Source organism: Dendropsophus ebraccatus, chromosome 4 (assembly GCF_027789765.1).
Source record: "Dendropsophus ebraccatus isolate aDenEbr1 chromosome 4, aDenEbr1.pat, whole genome shotgun sequence".
NCBI classification, from domain to species: domain Eukaryota; kingdom Metazoa; phylum Chordata; class Amphibia; order Anura; family Hylidae; genus Dendropsophus; species Dendropsophus ebraccatus.
The window spans coordinates 109,773,015-109,793,926 of record NC_091457.1 but is presented as its reverse complement, the minus strand read 5'-3'; the positions used below and the strand labels follow the sequence as shown (position 1 = coordinate 109,793,926).

Sequence of the window (20,912 nt, the reverse complement as noted above, 5' to 3'; positions counted from 1 at the left end):
GGTGATGGAAAGGTATATGCTGCCATCTTGTGGTGAGATTGTATAATACTCATAAAGAGGATTACCATCTGACCCACAACATGGTCCTATAGACACAGCTGTGATCATGGCTGTCTGTGTATAAAATAAGGTAAGGGCCTGGTCACATAAAGATAATTGTCAGGATGCCCCAGTGATGTCACTGCCTGTCACAGGAAGCCCCAGTAATAATGCCCCATAAATGTACTGACAGAGGGTGTTTTTACGGTATGTTTTCTCTTTACAGATTGATCCCAAGCCAGTTAGTGACTCTGAAATACACCCACACTCTGTACCTGACCTGACAATGAGGGTGGGCAGGCTGAAAGGGTTAATCCAGCGCTACAAAAACATGGCCACTTTTGCCCCACTCTTGTCTCCAGTGCAGGTGTGTTTTGTAAATAAGCTCCATTTACTTCATTGGAACTGAGTTTTAAACCCCAGCCAATCTAGAGACAAGAGTGCAATATGCAATATTGGCCATGTTTTTGACACTCCAGTGCTGATCCTGGCTGCAATCTCACTGTTAGGGATATGCAGAGGTGGTGATGTAGCAGGCATTGTACTTGTACACTGAAAATTACAAATGGATAATAAGCTGTGGAGGAAGAGGAGGCGCCAGTAGCCTAAAGCCACATGATGTAAGAGCACAGACAGTAAGAAAAGCGCGCCTACACCTAGGGGCCACAGAGTCAGTGCAGGCAGAGAGGCTCCTACTGGTATATACTGGAGCAGAAAACACTTGTCTGTAGTAGGGGAGGTATGTTAATTGGCTATATACCCTCTTTATGCCTATACATGTAACTGGTGAAAAGCTCCAAACGTGATGTGAACATGCCCAAGTCTATAGAAGCAGTCAATTGTGTGTGTGTGTGTGTGTATATATATATATATATATATATATATATATATATATATTATATAAATTACCTGATACACATTAGAATATTCTGTCTGCATAAGGTCAGGCAGCTTTAGGGGGTATGATAGGTATAGGCACATTTTAATTCGGTACTTTTTTTTTTTTTTTTCATACTCGTGCCATTTATTATCCTGATTGAAAATTTACTTTGAATATACATAATGGTCGTAACCAATGAAGTGGAGTATGGGACAGTCTGTACCCAAACAGAAGAGTCATGGCATCCTGGAGGGTTTATCACCTACCTTTCATTATTTAGAAAAGGAAATTCTAAGTTCTATAGTCCACGCCCACAACTCATTTTAGCACCGCCTAAAAGTGCCATAACTCCACTTATCTATCGCACAAGTGATTGTTTGCAATGAACAGTCAGTTTTTTAACTGTTTTTAGTCTCCTGCCCCCCCCCCCCCCCCCCCCCCCCCCCCCCCCAGGAAAATACTCACTGTCTGACAAATAATTCAATCTATAAGATATTTCTTAAAATATTTTACCAGTTTTTATGTATGTCTAGGATAGGACCTGCCCATTTACCTTTCAGTCTTGTCCATCTTTTACATTTCAGTTCATTATCAAACATGATTAGTATTTGATTCCTCCATCCCTGACCATGGCATATCCATTTTTTGGTTATCAACACTTCTCTTATACTTTGCAAGATGTCATTCTAATGGTTTTCAATTTTCTGTACAGAGGACTAAGAAACCAGAAAGTTTATAGTGTAATGTAGAGAACCATCTGACTTATACTGGCTATTGAGGCCTCCTAATTCCCTGCTATGACTTAAAGGAGAGAGGCCTCATATCAAACCAACTGCCTCTATCCCTTATGCCATGAGCTTTAACCCTCTCTTGGTTGCTCTATAGAGATACACATAGGGAATTAAGTACTAGTGGGCCCCAAAGCAGCCTGGACAATCATTCCTAATAACTATACAGGCAACAGGTTGGTTGTACACTTCACTCTCACTAGTCAATAAAGCAAACGTGTTAGCCTAGGTTCACACTGCATTTTATGTTTACATTTACCATCCATGTTTTTAATAACTTGAAAAGGATAAACACATATACATAGACAAACCAAATGTTTGTATGTCCACATTTTCCTATTTAGTAGTCTGTGCTATTGTACACACAGCAACAAAAAAATAAAAAAAATAATAGTATTTGTATAGTGCCAACAGATGTAAACTTTGCTTTACATTAAAATTACAATTTACTCCAAACAGAAACAGATTCTGCCATACAGCACCATCCGTTTTTGCCTATATATTCAAGAGTATAAAACATGTTAAACACAAACACAGTGTGAACCCATCCCTGAATGCTCTGAACACCAAATGTAGGAAATTCCAATGTATGGAGAGAAAAAAAAATGGTATAAGACTATAATGTTGCAATACAAATATCAGGTCACCTCACACCCCACTCATGGGAATAAATGTACTATTGTCCAGCATTAACCCTTTCAGCACTGACAGTGAAACGGACTGGCTTCTTGCTGAATGCATTTGCTGTAGACTATCACTGATGTCACGCTGCTGTTTTATCCTGTAATGTTAGCTTTTGTAATTAACATAAATAATAAATAGATTAATATCATAACTATAAATCTGCATTTATTACTGCGAGCGACCATCCTGGCTGAGAAAAAGAGGACCTGTCCTGACAATCAGTAACTATTGCATATGAAACAGTAATTTTACTGTGCCTATAGTGTACATTTTGTTAGAGACTATGTTCCTGCTGTGCGCTCTAACTGGGAATTCAGCTAGCTCTAACTTCCTTTCACTGCATCACCTTGACTATAACCCTGCCCTCTATACCCACTCTTATATACCAATGTATTCATAGATTCTTGTAAGAATAACTGGAAAAGAACAATGCAGAGTTCTAAGTAAAGATACTACAGATTTGTAAAATTTCACAAGAAATAAAGGTAGTTACATAGAAGATTGTCGGCAGAATAAAGGACCAATAAGTCCATCTACTCTGCCCTTTAAGTATTTTCCGTTTTCTTATCTTAGGATATATGTTTATCCCAGGCCGGTTTAAATTCTGTTAGTATAGATTTACCAACCACATCTGCTAGAAGTTTGTTCCAAGCATCTACTACTGTTTGTTTCTCATGTTGCTTCTGATCTTTCCTTCAACTAACCTCTTACTGTGTCCTCTTGTTCTTGAGTTCAGTTTTTTTTTTTTTTAACTAAAAACACTTCCCTCCTGAACCTTATTTATTTCTTTACCATACTTAAAGGTTTAGATCATGCCCCTTCTTTCCCTTTTTTCCTCCAGACTATAAAACAGACAAATCATGGTAAGTCCTTCCTAAAGCCACAGCAGTGTACTCTGAGGAAAAAGAAGTTACCGTATTTCCAGGTTACATAATCTGAACTGAATAGGCACAAGACCGTGTAAGTTATCTCAATGGAAGAACAGTGCATGAGATAATACGGCATTAGTAAGAATGGGTTCACACACACAGCGTTATGTGACACTGCTTCCTTCACTTTTTTGAGCCATAGTGAGGGGTGTATTCAGCAGGAAGAAGTGGTATACATCTTTCCTTTTTATTTTCCTTTATTCTTTTTCAGTCCACTTCTGAATCCACCTTGGACTTGAATCCAACCCAAGCTTATCAAGTCTATTTGTAAATTTATAGATACTGTTAGAAATATGATCTAGAACAGAGGTCTTCAACCTGTGGCTTTCCAGCCATTGTAAAACTACAACTCCCAGCATGCCTGAACAATCAGCAGTTGTTTGGTCTTGCTGGAAGTTGTAAAGCCACAATATAGAGACCCCTTATCTAGAGTAGTGTTAGGGCAGACTGCTCCTTTTGCCAAAGATAATAAATTTCCCAACACTTGTAAAATTACATATTTTATTAATAAAACCCATTTGTCCACAATATTCCCATTTTGTTTGCTTTTTTACTTTTTTTTTTTATGCAGAAAAAAATATTTACAAATGTGCCCATAACAGGAATAAAATAAAGTTCTCCAGCTCCTGTCATCTTAACATATTGTGCTTTCCTGAATACATAAGAATACCTAAATCTGTAGAAAAATACTTTACAAGTTAAGTTTACTCATACGGATAAAAATACTCCTCTGGTAATGTGGGTCACCGACGAGATCATTGAAAATGCATAGGAAAGAGTACAGGGAGACGATTCTTAAAGCCTTCAGGTAAATGCATCGTGTAAAAACCCAAAACTGGGGAGCTCTGTACCCACAAATATTGCATATAAAAATACCTTCAGTCCCTGCTATGGCACATAACACATACATGGTAGGATGAAGATGGCGCCGTTGCTTTGGGAAACGGTGCGTCCGCAGCAGCGGTGACACTGGCCATATTGAACACTGGGTGAGAGACATGAAATCATCTTCTTTTACATAAAATCAGCCATTAACCTTGTAATACAGTCACTTGCCTGGATAGAAAGAAAAGATAACTAGGTAAGTATTGTGGCAGCCACTTTGTCAGCTGAAAAATCCTTTAGGTCAGTGGTCAAGGTGTAAGGGCAACCTGGGATTGTAGTTTTAGCAGAGCTGGAAAGCCACAGGTTGGAGACCACTGCGTCTGACATCATGGCATCCATCCTAATATAAACGACTGCAGTACACAATCAAAACATTTTGTTAAAAATATTATATGTCTTTGGCTGCTATCTTAAATACAACTAATATTTGTATTGTTTTGGTATACACTAGATGTGAAGCTATTTTTGTGTAAATTTACGGCATGTCAGGTGCGGTCAAACACTTATAAAGATCCCATAAAAATGGCTGCCTCCATGTACAATGTTTATTTCTTCTCCTACTGGCAGTGCAGGTGCTAAATATGTGAAAGAGGGTGATGCAAGGAAAGTGCTAAAGTGGAATACTCATGGAAGTAGTTTGGGGTCTTAGATCCACATAAGGTGACAAGGACTGGTCCTTGAAGTGCATTGCAAGTAAAAAAACTAAACATAAAACCAAAAATAGCATTTAGGGGGATATATTAGTGCAGTGGTCAGCAATCTGTGGCTCTCAATGCTGGGAGTTGTAGTTTCATGACAACTGTGGAGCTGTGGTTGCCACCCATTGTGAATAAAGGTATGTGAAGTGATGGGGGGACATTTTGGCAGTCCGTGAGTGCACCTTTGAGGAAAGTGAAGTCTAACCTATTTTGTGTGCTTGTGGGGCAAGACATATAGCAAATCAATAAATACTAAGCATGAAGGGTGAGGAGAGAATAAAGTGCGTCAGTGTTCAAAATACTATGAATGTGCAGAGGTGGGGTGGGGGGGTTCACCTAATACATCAGCAACTGCATCACAAACATTGCACAAACCACACGGAAAAGAACTTCCAGCTATCTGGGATCTTTTGGTAGTGACCAAAGGTGAAGATTCTTCTTATTACTACTATGAGGTATAGAGTCAAATAATAAAACTGATAGCACCGTGAGAAAGGAATGAATCTCCAACCACGAAAACGGTTTTTCCAACATCCTAGTGAATTTGCCAAAGAAAAAAGCAAAAAGAGGGGAAAAGTAACAGAGCTAAAAACTGTAGAAATGAGAGTATAGCCAATGTCCAGGATGAAATGTAAGAGTCGCCGCATATTCTGATTGGCTGCTTCTTCTAGGTTAGGGATACAGAAAAGTCAAATTTTTTTGCTTCTCAGAGGGTCTTTGTGCTTGTCTTGGATTCTAAACCGGTGTGGTGTTTAATGGTCTCCTCGCGAACCCCACTGGATAAAGGCTTCCGGCTGATGACCAGGTCTAATCTGTCCCCTGCGTCAGACAAGAGAGGCACTGCCAGGCAACAGTCAAAATCCCGTGTGCGCACGTGGTTAACCTGTGGTGGAAGAAACATGGCACGTTGTACTAACAGGAAATTCAACTGTTTTTCCCTCCTATATCCCTTATATATGTGAAGCAAGGAGAAGGATCAGAGCGGCACTCCGTGCAAGCTGGTGGTGCACGAGTAAAGGAGCGTAGTCCCAAAGTAGTATATCAAATGGAATTCCCGGCACTCACCATATTCATCTCAGAATTTTATTTGATTCAAAAACCGTAACAGTGTGAAACAGCAGACCGCGTTTCGGCTATATGCCTTTGACAGTTGACAAATCGCATATAGCCGAAACGCGTTCTGCTGTTTCACACTGTTACGGTTTTTGAACCAAATAAAATTATGAGATGAATATGGTGAGTGCCGGGATTTCCATTTGTTATATATGTGAAGCACCTATCCATTGTACAAGAATGGGGTCCCAGGCTCCTCAATTCTTCTCACCTGCAAGACCATTGCACAGAGTTGTCTTAATCCAACCCCCCCAACAATAGTTTCAATGAAGCAGCCGTGTGCATGCTTGACCATATTCCACATTACTGCAGAGTAAGAATAAATGAGGGGATTGGGATCACTTAACTAATATTCAATATGAGTTTCCACAATCAAATGGGTCTTCAACTTATTACAATACATCTGCATTCCCTCTTCTAACAAGCCATAACCAATGTTGGTTGACCTGGATGTAAAAAAGTGTCCCCATTTACTCACACTAAGATAAGAAACTTAAAGGGGTACCCCGGGCTAGGTTTTTTTTTTACGGTATTGCCAGGAAGGGGTGGATATAGCCGCCGCTGTTCACTTACCTCCCTGGTTCCAGCGCCAGGTCCAGATCGCGCCGCCCCGTTCTCCCGTCCCGCTGCCGCTTCCTGGTCTGAGCTGCAGCTTCAGACATGACGTCTCAAGGCCGCTTAGCCATTCAGCGGTCTTAGTGGGGTCCCGTCTTGGCTGCTGAATGCTGGACTGCCATGAGACGTCACATCTAACGGGAGAATGGGGCAGCGCCATCCGGGACCCAGCGTGGAACCGGATAGGTAAGTGGACCTTGGCGTCTATATCCACCCCCTCCCCGTTCATACCATACAAATACAAAATCCGACATGGAGAGAGAGGAGCGGCTGCACATCACACCTATGGCTGATACTAATGCTGCTAAGCCTATTTTAAAAAACCAACTTCAGGATGTTGGAATATGAATTGATCAAGCCATATCGCCCCGTGTACCAACATGCAGGTCTTCTGGTTCACACGGGTCCCTACGCTAACTCCACACCGTGTCGGTCAGTGATCGCCACCCCCACAAAGTGTGCACATGCAGGGAAGGGAGGCCATGGAGTGGCCCTGCAACCCCCATGTCACAGGACCAGACCCAAAACGCCCCCCAAAAAGTCCCAGCCAGCACCACCGGCAGGGAAGGCTGCCCCCAAACAACACAAGTATAGATATGGTATTACACTCACCAAAAACTGCTGCAGACAGAATGGGAAGAACATCGAGTTACTGTCATGTGAGCACAGGCATATGCTCTGCTGACTTAGGTCACATGGGCCGTTCCATGGCCCCCCCTTCCCTGCCCATGCACGCCTGCGGGGGTGGTGGTCACTGACCGGCACAGTGTGGACTTAGTGTAGGGACCCATGTGTATCAGATACCTGCACGCGGTACATGGGGCAGTGTGGCTTGATCAATTCATACACAAAATTCTGATGTTTTTTATGCAGCCGAGAGGCACTAGTGTCAGCCATAGGTGTGAGGTGCAGCGCTCTTTTTCTTCCCTGAACCGTAATACCGTACAAATACCCCTAGCCTGGTGTACCTGGAGGCGTTATCCAGCGAAAATCTTTTTCTTTAAAATCAACTGGTGTCAGAAAGTTATATAGATTTGTAATTTACTTCTATTTAAAAATCTCAAGTCTCTCCATACTTAATAGCTGCCAGAGCAGGAGAGGTTTCTATGGGGATTTGCAGCTGCTCTGGACAGTTCCTGTCTTTGACAGAGGTGGCATCATAGAGCACTGTGTCAGACTGAAAAGAAAACATTTCATGCAGTACATACAGCAGATGATAAGTATGGGAAGACTAGAGATTTTTAAATAGAAGAAAATAAATCTATATAACTTTCTGAAACAATTTGATTTGAAAGAAAAAGATTTTCGCTGGACAACCCCTTTAAAATGAAGAACTGATTCAAGTAGATAAGAATGTTGTAGAACTTTAGGATATAATTATTAAGCCTTTACAGACTGTATTTCAATAACACTTACAAAAGAAGTGGGTGGTCTCCCACAAAGAAAGTAAGTAGCAACTGGCAGGTTCTTACATGGCTTGTGGCAAATATCAGTGACATATTTATACATACAGAAGAGAAGATCCCTTTATTCCAGCATTATATAACCCAGAGACTCTGTTGCAAGACTTACCCTTCTGGAATCTCACAAGTCAAGAATTAAGGGACTTTCATGGATCATTATTTTGGTGGCCCTCCTGAAGGTTCCCAGGCCCACCTGATAATTCAGCATTTATGACATTTCTGCACATGCCAGGTCCATTAAAGGAGAAGTCTAGCCAAAATTAATTTTTGATATGTTGTTACTTATGAAAAGTTATACAAATTTCTAATGTACATTTATTATGGGAAATGCACATATAGGGCTATTTCCCTTAATTTAGTAGATCAGGAAGTGTTAGAATTCTCTCAGATCCAGTGACGTCACAACGAAAGGTGTAATTCCTATGGAGTGTCCAGCAGGGGGCGCTCTCTATATAGAAGTCTATGGGACTTTATTGTTTCTATGGATTTCTATGTAATGTAATGTAGTGTAGTGTACAGTGCTTTATTGAATGAATACATCTATGGAATACTTTGGGGAGCAAGTGTCCCTGCTCTCCAAAGTATTGCATAAATGTATTCATTCAATACATTAGTATATCACAGTAAGCCCGCTGATCCGCCGCATTCCCGCCGCACTCCCGCCGATCCGCCGCATATACACTGAACTACAGCTCCCATCATCTGCTTATGTATGAACAGGTGATGGGAGCTGTAGCTGGGTAATGGATATCACTTGCCTGCAATGCCACTGCTTATGCCACCGGGCGCAGAGGGGAGCCGCTCAGTACACCGGAGCGCTCCCCCCTCCTCCTCCTTCTTCTTCTGGGATACCTTTCCCCTATACCACTGCTGACTCCCTGCCTGGCCGCCGCTCTCATATACCGGCTCCCGATGCATCCTGGTGTCCGCACTGAAGCATCGGGAGCCGGTATATGAGAGCGGCGGCCAGGCCTAATGTAGTGAATGAATACATTTATGCAATACTTTGGAGAGCAGGGACACTTGCTCCCCAAAGTATTCCATAGATGTATTCATTTAATAAAGCACTGTACACTACACTACATTACATTACATAGAAATCCATAGAATTAATAAAGTCCCATAGACTTCTATATATAGAGCGCCCCCTGCTGGACACTCCATAGGAATTACACCTTTCGTCGTGACGTCACTGGATCTGAGAGAATTCTAACACTTCCTGATCTACTAAATTAAGGGAAATAGCAGTATATGAGCATTTCCCATAATTAATGTACATTAGAAATTTGTATAACTTTTCATAAGTAACAACATATCAAAAATTAATTTTGGCTGGACTTCTCCTTTAACGTTGGATTGAATGGAATTTTTCTGCAATGTAATTTGCCTTTTTTCCGCTAAATCATCAAATTGGATACATGTATTGGAGACAGCTGAGGTCCCTTATATCATAACTGTCACCTATGAAATTAGCTGTTGTCTGATGCATGATCTACACTGACCTGCAGAATCCTGTCGTAAGGCTGAAGACCGCTTCTGTCTGCTGGACCCCCAGGACGAATCATATTGACATAAACACCTTTCTCTAGAAGCCCATCTGAGACACTGAACCCGAAATCATCTGTTTCCAGGTCCTTCATTACAGTAACCTGTAAAAACAGAAGGGCACATCAGTGAATGTTCACAAGTTGTTATGTTGCTCATAACATAAGGTAACACCATAGAGCCCCGTAATGTGTTTTTCTGACCCTCTCCATAGAAAAAGTTTTTATACTTCCTCATTCTTTTGCCTTGGTCAGAAATACTGAGATACGGACTGCTGTGTGCAGGATCCTCACACTGAGGAGCTGCTTAACCCCCTCCCGCCGCCGCACTGTTAATTAACGTCACTGCAGCCTATGCCCGATGCTGCAGCGACGTTAATTAACAATCCAGGATGACACAGGTGCAGGAGCTGTGCCTGAGTCATCTGTGGTGGGTCCCGGCTATCAGTGATAGCCGGGGACCCACCGCTCCGGTGCTAAGAGTTAACCCTATAGATACTGCAGTCAGCACGACCGCAGCATCTATAGGGCTCCAGATAGAGAATTCTCCCTCTACAGAGGAAGAATTCTGTCTCAGGTGTCCATCGGGGCTCTGGAAAGTGATCGCAAAGCCCCGGTGGTAGCCATGGAAACCAGAAGCCTCAGGCTTCCTGGCTACGGAAGCCATTGGGGGGTGGAAGGAAAGGCTGGGCGCGCACCCATGAGTTCTGTCCACTCCCCTCTCTCCCCTGCCGCTGTTACAAGATAGTAACAGCGGCAGGGGACAGCGGAGAGGGGGCAGAGATATGGACATCAGCTTATGGGATCATTAAGATCCCTTAAGCTGATGTCCAAACACGACCTGAGCATTGAGGCATCAATGATCCAAGGTCATAAAAGGGTTAAGATATCCTTGTGCTCACAAGAGGCCATAATATGGAGGAAAGCAATTAGTCACTGAAGAATTTCTCTACTGTCACACAAAATTGTGGATTTGCAAGGATAAAATAAACACATATTTAACCTTGTAGAAGCACAAAGTGAGGGCAGAGAGACAAAGGGCCAGCTACACCAGTCCTTTACTACACAGACTCTGCATACAGCAGGGCAGATCCCTCCTTTCTAAACCACCGTTGCAGGACTTGACAAGAGATACTAGGCACAATGCTAGGTAACCTGGGTATCCTGCATTCTCTATTGCTAGACTAATTATCATCTGTTGAGCAGAGCAGTTAGGTCACCTTCAGCAGTTCTGCAGCAGCTGAGACATCTTGGCCCTCATCTTTGAGGATTTTGGCATCCTGGTTGAGCTTGTTCTCTTTTTTGGGGCTGTTTTTGGAGTGGTGGGAACCTCCTTTCCGAAGCAGATAGCGGCTACTTTGATTGGAGTTTTCTAGGAGCAGTTTGCTGCCATCAAGCCCAATACTTTGTACGCTGCCAGTCATGATGGAAGCCTAAATCAGATAGCAAATTGCAGGGTAACCCCCAAATGCAAAGGAATCTGTATTAAGCTTTTAGCACTAGAGCATTAAAACATATTAAACCAATATTTTCAAATTTTACTTCTAGTATTATATGATTTTAGTTACTTCCAGAGCTGCACTCAAAATTCTCCCAATTACCACTTCACACACCATTATTATTATTTTTTTTTTAGTTATCATGGAAAACACCACACTTCCTATGTTTTTTTTTTTTTTTTTAAGGATACAGGAAGTCCCATGTTTCCCAGGTCATCTACGCTCACAGAGAGAAGGCAGTCACGTGATGGACACATTGAGCCGTGACACTCGGCACTGGCCAGAATTCATGTGTTTAGTCTCTTTTTTTTATCCAGCACAAGTCAGAAAATCTGCCTTCAGGAGACTGGACCTGGACTTCTGGTAAGTTCAGCTTTGTTTTACAGCATGATAACTATGAGTTATAACTAAAGTTATAACGACAGTAACACTTTAAATTATGTTACATATATTGAATCAAGAGAAATAACTACCTCTATCTCCCTGAGGAGTTCCGACTGTCCACAAGTTTCTAGGTCTTCCAAAGCTTCCCCGAATACTCGCCAGAAACTATCATCATGCTCAGTCTCCAGGCCATTGGGCTGGCTGGGGTATCTGTTGAACCAAACATGATGAGTCTTCAGGAACATCTTCTGAGCACCATTGGGGCTCATGCTCTCAGGTCTTCTGATACAAGTGTACAAATCATGAGTGCACATTGCGAGGTCCCACTCATCCCGACAATGCAATGCACTCACCAGATCATTCTCCAATAGAAGGAGCAGCAAGGGGAGATGAAGCAGGAAGCTGGTGGTGAGGAGGGCATGCAGGTGGACACAGACAAGTGGAGACAATGGAACTGACAATATGGGGGAAGGGGTGAAAAACAAAAATCGTAAAACAGGAGGCCCCGTGGTTGTTAGTACACAGGAGGAAGGATGATGGGTTCAGAGCTGAGACATAGAACACCTGGGAAAAGAGAGAGAGAGAAAAACACAGAGAGGAGAACAGAGACGAGGTGAGAAAATGATGACAGGAGAAGAACCTCCAGGTATCTGTGGGGTAATCACAGCATCAAACCAAATACAAACCATGTGTAACAGGTGGCCATGAGGGTGAATGGGGACGGGGAGGTTAGTAGGACCCTAAATTGAGATACAGTGTCCATACCCAGCTTCACATTATTAAAGTGTAATCGCTGAACAGTAAAAGTTCTGCAACTAATAGACTGTGTTTCAATTCTGCATCATTTTTAAAATCTCTGTTTGCTTTCAGCGTTCAGAGTCCAGAGTTTGGAGATACATGTTACTCGCACTAAAACACTGCAGAGAACCATAGGCCAAGCAAGAAATTTGTACCACTGATAAACTTAACTTACAAGAGGATTGTCTAGACTGGATACACCTGTAGGAAAACCTCTGCTTGCAGTAAACAGGAATAGTCACAGTTCACTGACGGCAAAAGAGATCCTGAAACACTAGAAGTTGACAGAACTTTTTTCTTACAAAGATTAAATTTTTAAAGCATTACTGTCATGTATAAAAACTTTTGACATCATGTCAGTGCTGAGACCCCCGCTAAGCGCAGTTCATTCCCCAGCTTGGCACCTGGCAGTTTGTCTCCCTGCAGAAGATAGTTTACATAGAGTGAGCACCAAGCTGGGGAGATAAGCATACTGCTGTGCTGTGCACTTCTCCCGGCCATAGCCACAGATTGTGGGGGTCTCAGCACCAATACATCAACTGATCAAACATTTGGGATGCCTGCGTGACATAACAAAAGCTTTTATACATGACAGTAACTCTTTAAAACAGGAGCGTTCTACAGTTCTACAGTTCTACTGTAAAACACAGACGTATAATTGTGATTTCTCATACTTTCCAGCTCTGCAGCTCTTCTGTGCTTGAACCAACAAGTTCAGGGTAAACAATGCTTTAGGTCCTTTCCAAGTACTTAAAGTCCAGCAAATTTTTTTATTAAAGTATTGTATTGGCCCCCAAAAGTTATACAAATCCCCAATATACACTTATTACAGGAAATGCACATAAAGTGCTTTTTTCCCTGCACTTACTACTGCATCAAGGCTTCACTTCCTGGATAAAATGGTGATGTCACGACCCAACTCCCAGAGCTGTGCGGGCTGTGGCTGCTGGAGAGGATGATGGCAGGGGGACACTGAGGGACACAGGGCACTGGAGGGACACTGAGCATCCCTCTGCCATCATTCTCTCCAGCAGCCACAGCCCGCACAGCTAGTATATTAGAATATAAGTGTATATTGATGATTTTTTTTATAACTTTTGGGGGGCAATACAATACTTTAATTAAAATTTTTCGCTGGACTTCTCCTTTAATAAAAGAGCTATAGCAATACTGTGACACATTGGCAAAACAGCAAGAAGGTGCAATGTACCCCTGTATTACAAAGCAGAATAATATGGATACTATTAGTGCTTGTCACCAGCATCTGTAAGGCTATGTTCACATGGTGTGAAATAGGAAAGAAATGCACACATATTTAAAGGCAAAAAAACACCTGAAATGTGCTTTGCACTTGTAATAAATTTCCAAGAAATTTTTCACGCTTATTTAAAGTGTATTTTAATTGTTCTAGAGTTAACACAAGGGAAAAGGTAATAGGACACTTTCTATGCATGTAAAGTGACATATTACGTGTAAAATATGTGTAAAAAATGTGTGATTTGTGCAACGTTTTCCTATTGAATTCAGTGTAATTCAATAAACACATTAAATACATAAAATTAGTGTATTTTGACGCGTAATACAAGCAATATCCTACAAAATGCACAGTGTGAACATAGCCTGATCATTGTACACAATGATGGAACAGCTGGAGTCTTAGGTTTAATGTCTCCCTACTCATCCAGCCACCTACCGAGCTGGCTTGTCCCACTCCTCCTCATTAAAACTGCCATCAAGGAAGGGATAACTCTTCCTGTGTTCTACTGGTGGAGTATTCATTTTCTGCCGGCTTGTTCTCCACTCGTGAGGATGAAGCGAGATTCCCACAGCTTGATGCATATAGTTACCTGGAGTAAACAAGCAGACCACTTTTCAGTCAAGGCCCCTGGTATTGGAAAATAGTACATGGAAGGTGCAAAAGGAGCCATGCATTGCTGAGTTACCCTCTTGTCATCATGCTCTACTTTTATGCCTATTAGAAAGAGGTGATGTGGACCCAGGGATAAAGTTGGCCATGCACTTTAGATGATGGATGGTTGAACCCACTGATTTGTTATGTAAATGGGTTCATTGGAGGAACGAAAGATTGGACATGTTGGATTTCAGCATGCCTAATCCTTTATTCCCATAGGGGAGAGCATTGACAGAGGTTTCCCTCTCCCAACTGAGCTAAGCAATCCTATATATGGGGGAGGCAAAGGAACAGCTGCCAGCTGAATGAATGTAAAGTCTGTGGGCAGTTCTAGTGATGACATGGGCAGTGGAAGTTTAGAAAATCTTTGGACAACAGTACAGGACCATCCCCTCTTGATATTCTAATAAGGCAGATGGACTGAGAATGTAAAAATATAAAAGGTTTTTCTATCTTCAGGATAGACCATCAGTACGTGATCGATGAGGGCCAACACCCGATACCACCAGCAGATCAGCTGTTCCTTCATGTAAGTTGCAGCAGCTAGAGCTCTGCATTATTAATTGTGTGGCGGTCACTGCAGTCCAGCTCCCACTGAGGTGAACTGGATTTAGGCTTCCCACAGACAAAAGTTTGGATCAACATTTTTTGGGGTTAGAAATTTTCCTGCTGTTTTGCGGTTTTTATTATCTTCTCTTTTTAGTGTAAAATGCCAATATGAATATAGACATGACGTTTTCAACACATATTGAGAACAGCGGCGGTTATTTGCCACAGTCGCTGTCTGCTGTGTCAAATGCCGGCCAATGTCTCAGATGTTCACAAGTGAACATTACTTCATTTTAATTGGAATGCTGGCACATTCAGGTATGCCTGCACTCCATTTAGCCATGGAGCACAATGTAAAGTACCGCAGAGAGCTATACTTTACATTGTATGCACAGGCTGTCTTGTGCAGCCGCTGTTCAATGACCTGTCAATTATTTTGTGCAGAACCAGAGAATCTCCGCTGTAGTGTATACAGTGTGTATACACTACGGCTGTGGTTCCATAGGCTGCAATGTAATTGCCATCTGTTATTAAACAAGGGCATTATTGCAACTGTAACAACAACTGTTGTTTAATGATAAAATATGAAGTGTGAACATGGCCTTAAAAACGGAAAACACGCTGAAAAATGGCACTAAAAAATGCCATAGCATAAATGTCAAGTGGGTATTGGGTTTCATTTTTCCCCATTGACTCTCAGCTAACATCTGGCCACATCTGTTTTATAATCCAAAAGCCATGTGCCAAGTCTGGCATTTTTGTGTTTTTTTTTAATTCTTTCTAGAAAACGTCTAGTCTAATTCAAGTCTTAAGCTGTAGAAGCACAACACAGCTACACAAGGAATGGAGCTGAGGCTTCTGGTTCCAGCTGTTCAGGTCACTGACCACAGTGGCTTTGCTGAACAGCTGGTTGGTGGGGATGCTGAGTGTCAGTTCTAAGGCCACCAAGTCAAAAGTACCAGGAAACCCTAATAAAGCTCTTCTTACCATGGCTTCCATATCCTGTATCAATACCAGACCCATCCCAAGATTCCAGAGCACTGTCCACACTGGGGATTGTAGTAGAGTAGATCTCAGATAACTTGCTGGTCTTTTGAGAGTCAGTGAGGTCGTCTTCAGGGTCACTTCCTTCATTTACACCATCAGAGAGCTTCTGAGAATGGGTCCCTGAAAATCAAGACCAAGTAATTGTGACTACAACCAGGAAGACATCAAATCTATGAGATTCACATAGAGAAAAACTTTATATAATCATTAGTCTTTTATGTTTTGATTTCTGTCTGTGGCTTTAACTCTCTATTTTCCTTATCCACAGTCTGCACCTGCCACCCCTCCTTGTCTTCTGTTGCTTCCTTAGAAGTCTTGAACCCACAGCTGTTACCCTAGTAGTCTCACCGTTGAGAGAAGCCCACTCACTCTCTGCCTGCTTCTTTATCTTCAGGGTCACAGTCTCTCCGGCCATCTGCAGCAAGTGGATTGCTTCACTTAGTGGTTTTCCCTTTAGACTCACATTGTTAATAGCCAAGATCCTATCTCCAATATGAATTGCTCCAGTTCTGCAAAAAGAAATGAAAAACCATTGCAGAAAGTGTTGATGTTGCAGAGGTAACAGCAGCTACAGACACTCTTTACAGAAAGATTCCTGCTTCCTATAAACAGTGGCAGCAAATCCGGGAGCAAACAGGTTTTTAATGCACAGGGGTATAACTATAAAAAGGCTGGGGGTCCCACAGTATTGCAGTCTACTGTGTTCTTATCGATTTTTTTAATACAGCCTGTTTATGGCTCTAATAGAAAATCAGTCCTATCAAGGCAGCCACAAAGGCCTTCAGAAGACCCCCGAATGCCATGAAAACCAAAGAGCATCCTGTGATTGAGTTGTGGGGGCTTCTAACCACCTATATGCCATGGTCACTATTGACTGCAACATTTACAGGGCTAGGTGACTGGGTTTGGAGGTAACTTCAATGCAGTCAACAATAGCAAGACGCATTTTCGGAGGATTCTCAAACAATGAGCCACTCCATACTCAACCCAGTAGACATCTACTGTATATTTACAACTGATGTCACCAATAAATAGATACAGCCACACATACAAACACACACACACAAACCTTATGTATTAGACCTGTCTCCTGAGCAGACTGACAATGTAATCGGCTGCTCAAAGTCTGGGGTTAGTAGCAGGGGTGGATTAACGTTACCATAGGCCCCGGGCTTCAAGCCTGCCCCCCACTAAACCCTACTTTAACTATGGCAGCACTCGCATGGTGTTCATACTACAGGATAATGTCATGATGCTCTGATTTGTGCAAAATCGAGGTTAAAAAACAGTGATTGTTTGCAAATCATGGCAGAACTATTGCCAGAGACAATACACCACTAAAAATATAAGCCTTTTTGGGTGGCCATTGGCCCCCGAGGTGCTCAGGGCCCCAGGCTACCGCCCAAAACTGACCTATTATAATCCGCTACTGGTTAGTAGCATTAAAAAAAAAATCAGTGCCTGCCTCAGCGCCAACCCTAACCCTTGGGATTAGGGTGACACCTTATTACCAACACAAAATTAGTTCTGCATAAGCACCAATACTAACCCTTGGGGTTAGTGCTAAGAACAGGGGTTGGGGTTAGATTGTTAGAGCTTTAGTGTTAGTAATATGTATCCCCTAACCCTAGGGAAGGATTTTGTGCTGCTAGTAAGCCTTGACTGTGGGCAGCTGATACATCCAGCAATTGGGGGGTAAGGCTGACAATAGTCGAAAGTGTATCGGAACCTTCAGTCTTATTGAATAGAGCAACTGATGACCAAATCCAATGAAAACATTCTACCAATTTGTAACAGAAATCTAAAAGGTTCACACCTGATTTCACAACATGTCCTAAAGGATTGCCTTCTTCGCCATGGTGGTGGTCAGGAAGGGAACTGCAGGCTATTTTACAATTCCCTTTTCCTCTTTTTCCCAAATATTGTTATTGCCACCATAACCCACCTTTCAGCCAGCCCTCTTTTTGTGAGGCCAGAAATAACAATAGGATCGAAGGGTTCTTCAGTTCCTGATATCGTTATACCCAATGGCCCACCATATCTCTTCAGCTCCACAGTGTATATGATAGCCCCTGTTGTTTCCTGCTCGTCTGCAATACAAGTTAGTGTATGAACATATTTCATCTCATAAGGCAATGTTTTAGGTAGATTAGGGTAAGAGAATATACGTCACAGTATAGTTCAAAGGGAGATCCAAGCAAGCAGGAGATCTATTCAGATCTAATCAAAGTGATAGTTTTGTAATCCACCAAGATGCGTCTGAGTATGTAATCATTTCATATGCACAAGCCTAAAGGACAGAAATGACTGCACATCACACCCGTGGTTGACACGAAAGCTTGTTCAGCTACATTAAAAACCAACATCAAAAGTTAGTATACAATTTGATGAAACCATATTGCCTCATGTACCACGTGCAGGTCTCTGATACACATGAGTCCCTAACCAAACAACACTGTGCCGGTCAGTGGGCGCAAAGCATGCGTAAGAAGGGAAGGGGGAACCATGGAATGGCCCTGAAAACCCAATGCTACAGGACCAAACCCCAAGGGACCCCCCCAATACCATGTGGGGTTGGCGGTCGCTGACCAACACAGTGTTGAGTTAGTGTAAGGACTCATGTGGGCCAGGGGATTTGCACGTGGTACATGAGGCAATATGGTTTGATCAAATTATATACCAACATCCTGGCGTTGGTTTTTAAATGTAGCCGAGAGGCATTAGTGTCAGCCATAGGTGTGATGTGAAGCAGCTCTTTTCTCTCTCCATGTCGTATGTAATAATTTCAGTAGTATTATAATATATATGAATCCTTTCTACTGTAAACTACATATGTGGTGTCCCACCACCGGTGTTTCTGTTTTGAACAGCCCTAGAAAAAGCCTGGTACTTCAAAAGTAAAGTGGTGATAAAGTATTGTATAAGTTTTGCCACTAGATGTCACTATGTCTATCTATGTATATATGTTGTACAGCTGTAGTCACCTAAGGGTTACTGTATTGTATGTTGAGATCCTGTACATCAATGAGAGATGCTGTTCTTTCTCTTCCTATCCCTGTCTTTTTCTCTTCTATGCACTCTTCTCCACCACTCACAGAGGTTGTTACATACACTTCCACTAACAATGCAATGCTAAACACTAAAGAAAGGACAAGTCGAAAGACACCCCAACCCACGCCGTGAACGTCTCTAAAATTGCAGGACAGTATCCTTAAGCAGAGGAACTGATCCAGATAGAGCAAAGCTACCACAAAGGTCTACGTACTCTATCTCTACCTTGCAGCGCAGGTAACACCGGAATAATTTCAGACATTTTGCTCGACTTAGGTAACTAGTACTGGGGCTTGGGTCACCCTGGCAGAAGAGGTAACTTGACACTACAGGGCAAAAGGTGGCAAAGCGACAAAGGTCAAAACACGGGCACAATTCTTCTTCTCTCAAATAGTCAATATCCGGCAGAGCACAGTGCTTTATTTGGTTGGGACTCTCACTCTACTCTTCTCAGCATGTAACCAAGTCAGCACTGCTATCTTACTCTGTACCTCAGTATGTCTCAGTTCAGATCCAGTGAGAGGAAGTCTGTATCAGCCAAGTATTATTCACCTGTAAAACCAGAGACTTGCCAGTAAAGAAAAATGCTATTTATTCTACTGGGACTCCAGTACCTACACACAAGCTACACCATCCTTGGGTCATTTCCCCTTTCTGTGGGTGGTGGTAACGACAGTCCAGGTGGGTCATATCTCCACTCCGGACCACCGTGATAAGCGCCCAGGGGACCCATCACAACCCAGAAGGTTACCAACCATTGGGGATCAATATAGCCAGCCACAAAAAAACTAAAAGCAGGTATACCATATACATCACATTACCATTACCTCCTAACCGGCTGAGCTATATTCCACCAACCATCCACCATAGAAGTGTCGTCACACAAAACCATCTAGCAAGTTACCGGTCGCAGAGCAGTACCACACATATAACACAATAGTATTTTGAGAATGACTATTACTGCTTATGCCACCTAGTTTTTATCAAGTGGGATTACAGATTAAAATTATTCAGTTGGATTAAAGGTAACCAATCAACCCAACTGGGCTGATATGGTTTTCTGGAGCACTGTATAAAGCTTCTGAGCACCCCGCAGCACATACCGTCTGCGGCAGAATCTTTATTCAGGAGAAAAAGAGGCAGGGCAGGTAGTCATCTGGGCGACTGCCGCCAGTGTCTAGTCATCGCTCTCTGCATGTCAGTGCGCTTGGCAGGATGTACAGGGAGAGAGGCCAGTAACAGGCCTCTCTGCCTGTCAATCATCCCCTCCGAGCGCATTGACAGGCAGAGAGCGGTGACTAGACATGGGCGGGGAGCTGTCCAGATCACTACCTGCCCCGCCTCTGCATGGCTGGGTAATAAAAAAACGTCACTTTCTCCCGTCTAAGGCTTCTGCTTTAGCCGCCTGTACGTGCCGCGGGCAGCTCAGGAGCTTTATACAGTGCTCCAGAGAACCATATCAGCCCGACAGGACTGATTGGTTCCCTTTAACCCTGCTGTTCTGTTCGGTTCTACTATACACATATAATGTTCCGGTCATTTTTCACCAGGCCTATTAAAGTCTGGATTTTTAACTAATTTAAGTGTTTTATTTGAATTTCTTTTGCATTATTATAATGTGTGTGAACATGGTTGTTCATAAACAAATTAAAAATAAAATCAAAAATCTAAATTTTTTATTTTTTGTGTCAAAAAAATGTTAACATGGCCTTACTGCATTATTCATGCATATTGCACATTTGCAAAAAAAAAATTTGGGTCTATTTCACGCCATAACACAAATGCATTGTACGCCGACACATCAAGAGTGTTATAAAAAATAACCATTGGCCACCAATTAGTTTTGTGTTTACAGGTGTAAGTGCCTATGAGTTGATCTAGAGTATCAGCTGCCCCTTTTGTGGCATTGTAATGTAACATCATGTCTGGCTTTCTGTCGTCTCAGTTACTGATTGTATTATCATGGGGCACTGTGCTCATCAGAATGACACGTTTGTGTTTTTTTGGGAACGTAAGAAACTTCTATTGTGAAAT

General features: G+C 42.4%; 1 protein-coding gene across 9 annotated transcripts in view; it reads right to left on the bottom strand.

Annotated features, from left to right (window-relative positions):
* Nucleotides 1–3,827: 3,827 nt before the first annotated feature.
* The window catches only part of GRIP2 (glutamate receptor interacting protein 2), a 257,423-nt gene continuing 240,338 nt past the window's right edge, over nt 3,828–20,912 (bottom strand). For 5 of the 9 annotated variants that reach the window (XM_069966694.1, XM_069966692.1, XM_069966693.1 and 2 more), the window contains exons 17-24: nt 17,773–17,917; nt 16,176–16,336; nt 15,768–15,947; nt 14,013–14,166; nt 11,611–11,731; nt 10,859–11,071; nt 9,597–9,743; nt 3,828–5,786 (exon numbers count right to left, since the gene is read on the bottom strand). In XM_069966694.1, the coding sequence (XP_069822795.1) occupies nt 5,610–5,786; nt 9,597–9,743; nt 10,859–11,071; nt 11,611–11,731; nt 14,013–14,166; nt 15,768–15,947; nt 16,176–16,336; nt 17,773–17,917 (1,298 nt within the window). In that variant the 3' untranslated portion in view covers nt 3,828–5,609. Of the gene's footprint in view, nt 5,787–9,596; nt 9,744–10,858; nt 11,072–11,610; nt 11,732–11,910; nt 12,086–14,012; nt 14,167–15,767; nt 15,948–16,175; nt 16,337–17,772; nt 17,918–20,912 lie in introns of those variants that run through there. The other 4 variants (XM_069966697.1, XM_069966700.1, XM_069966702.1 and 1 more) reach the window with 4 other exon arrangements.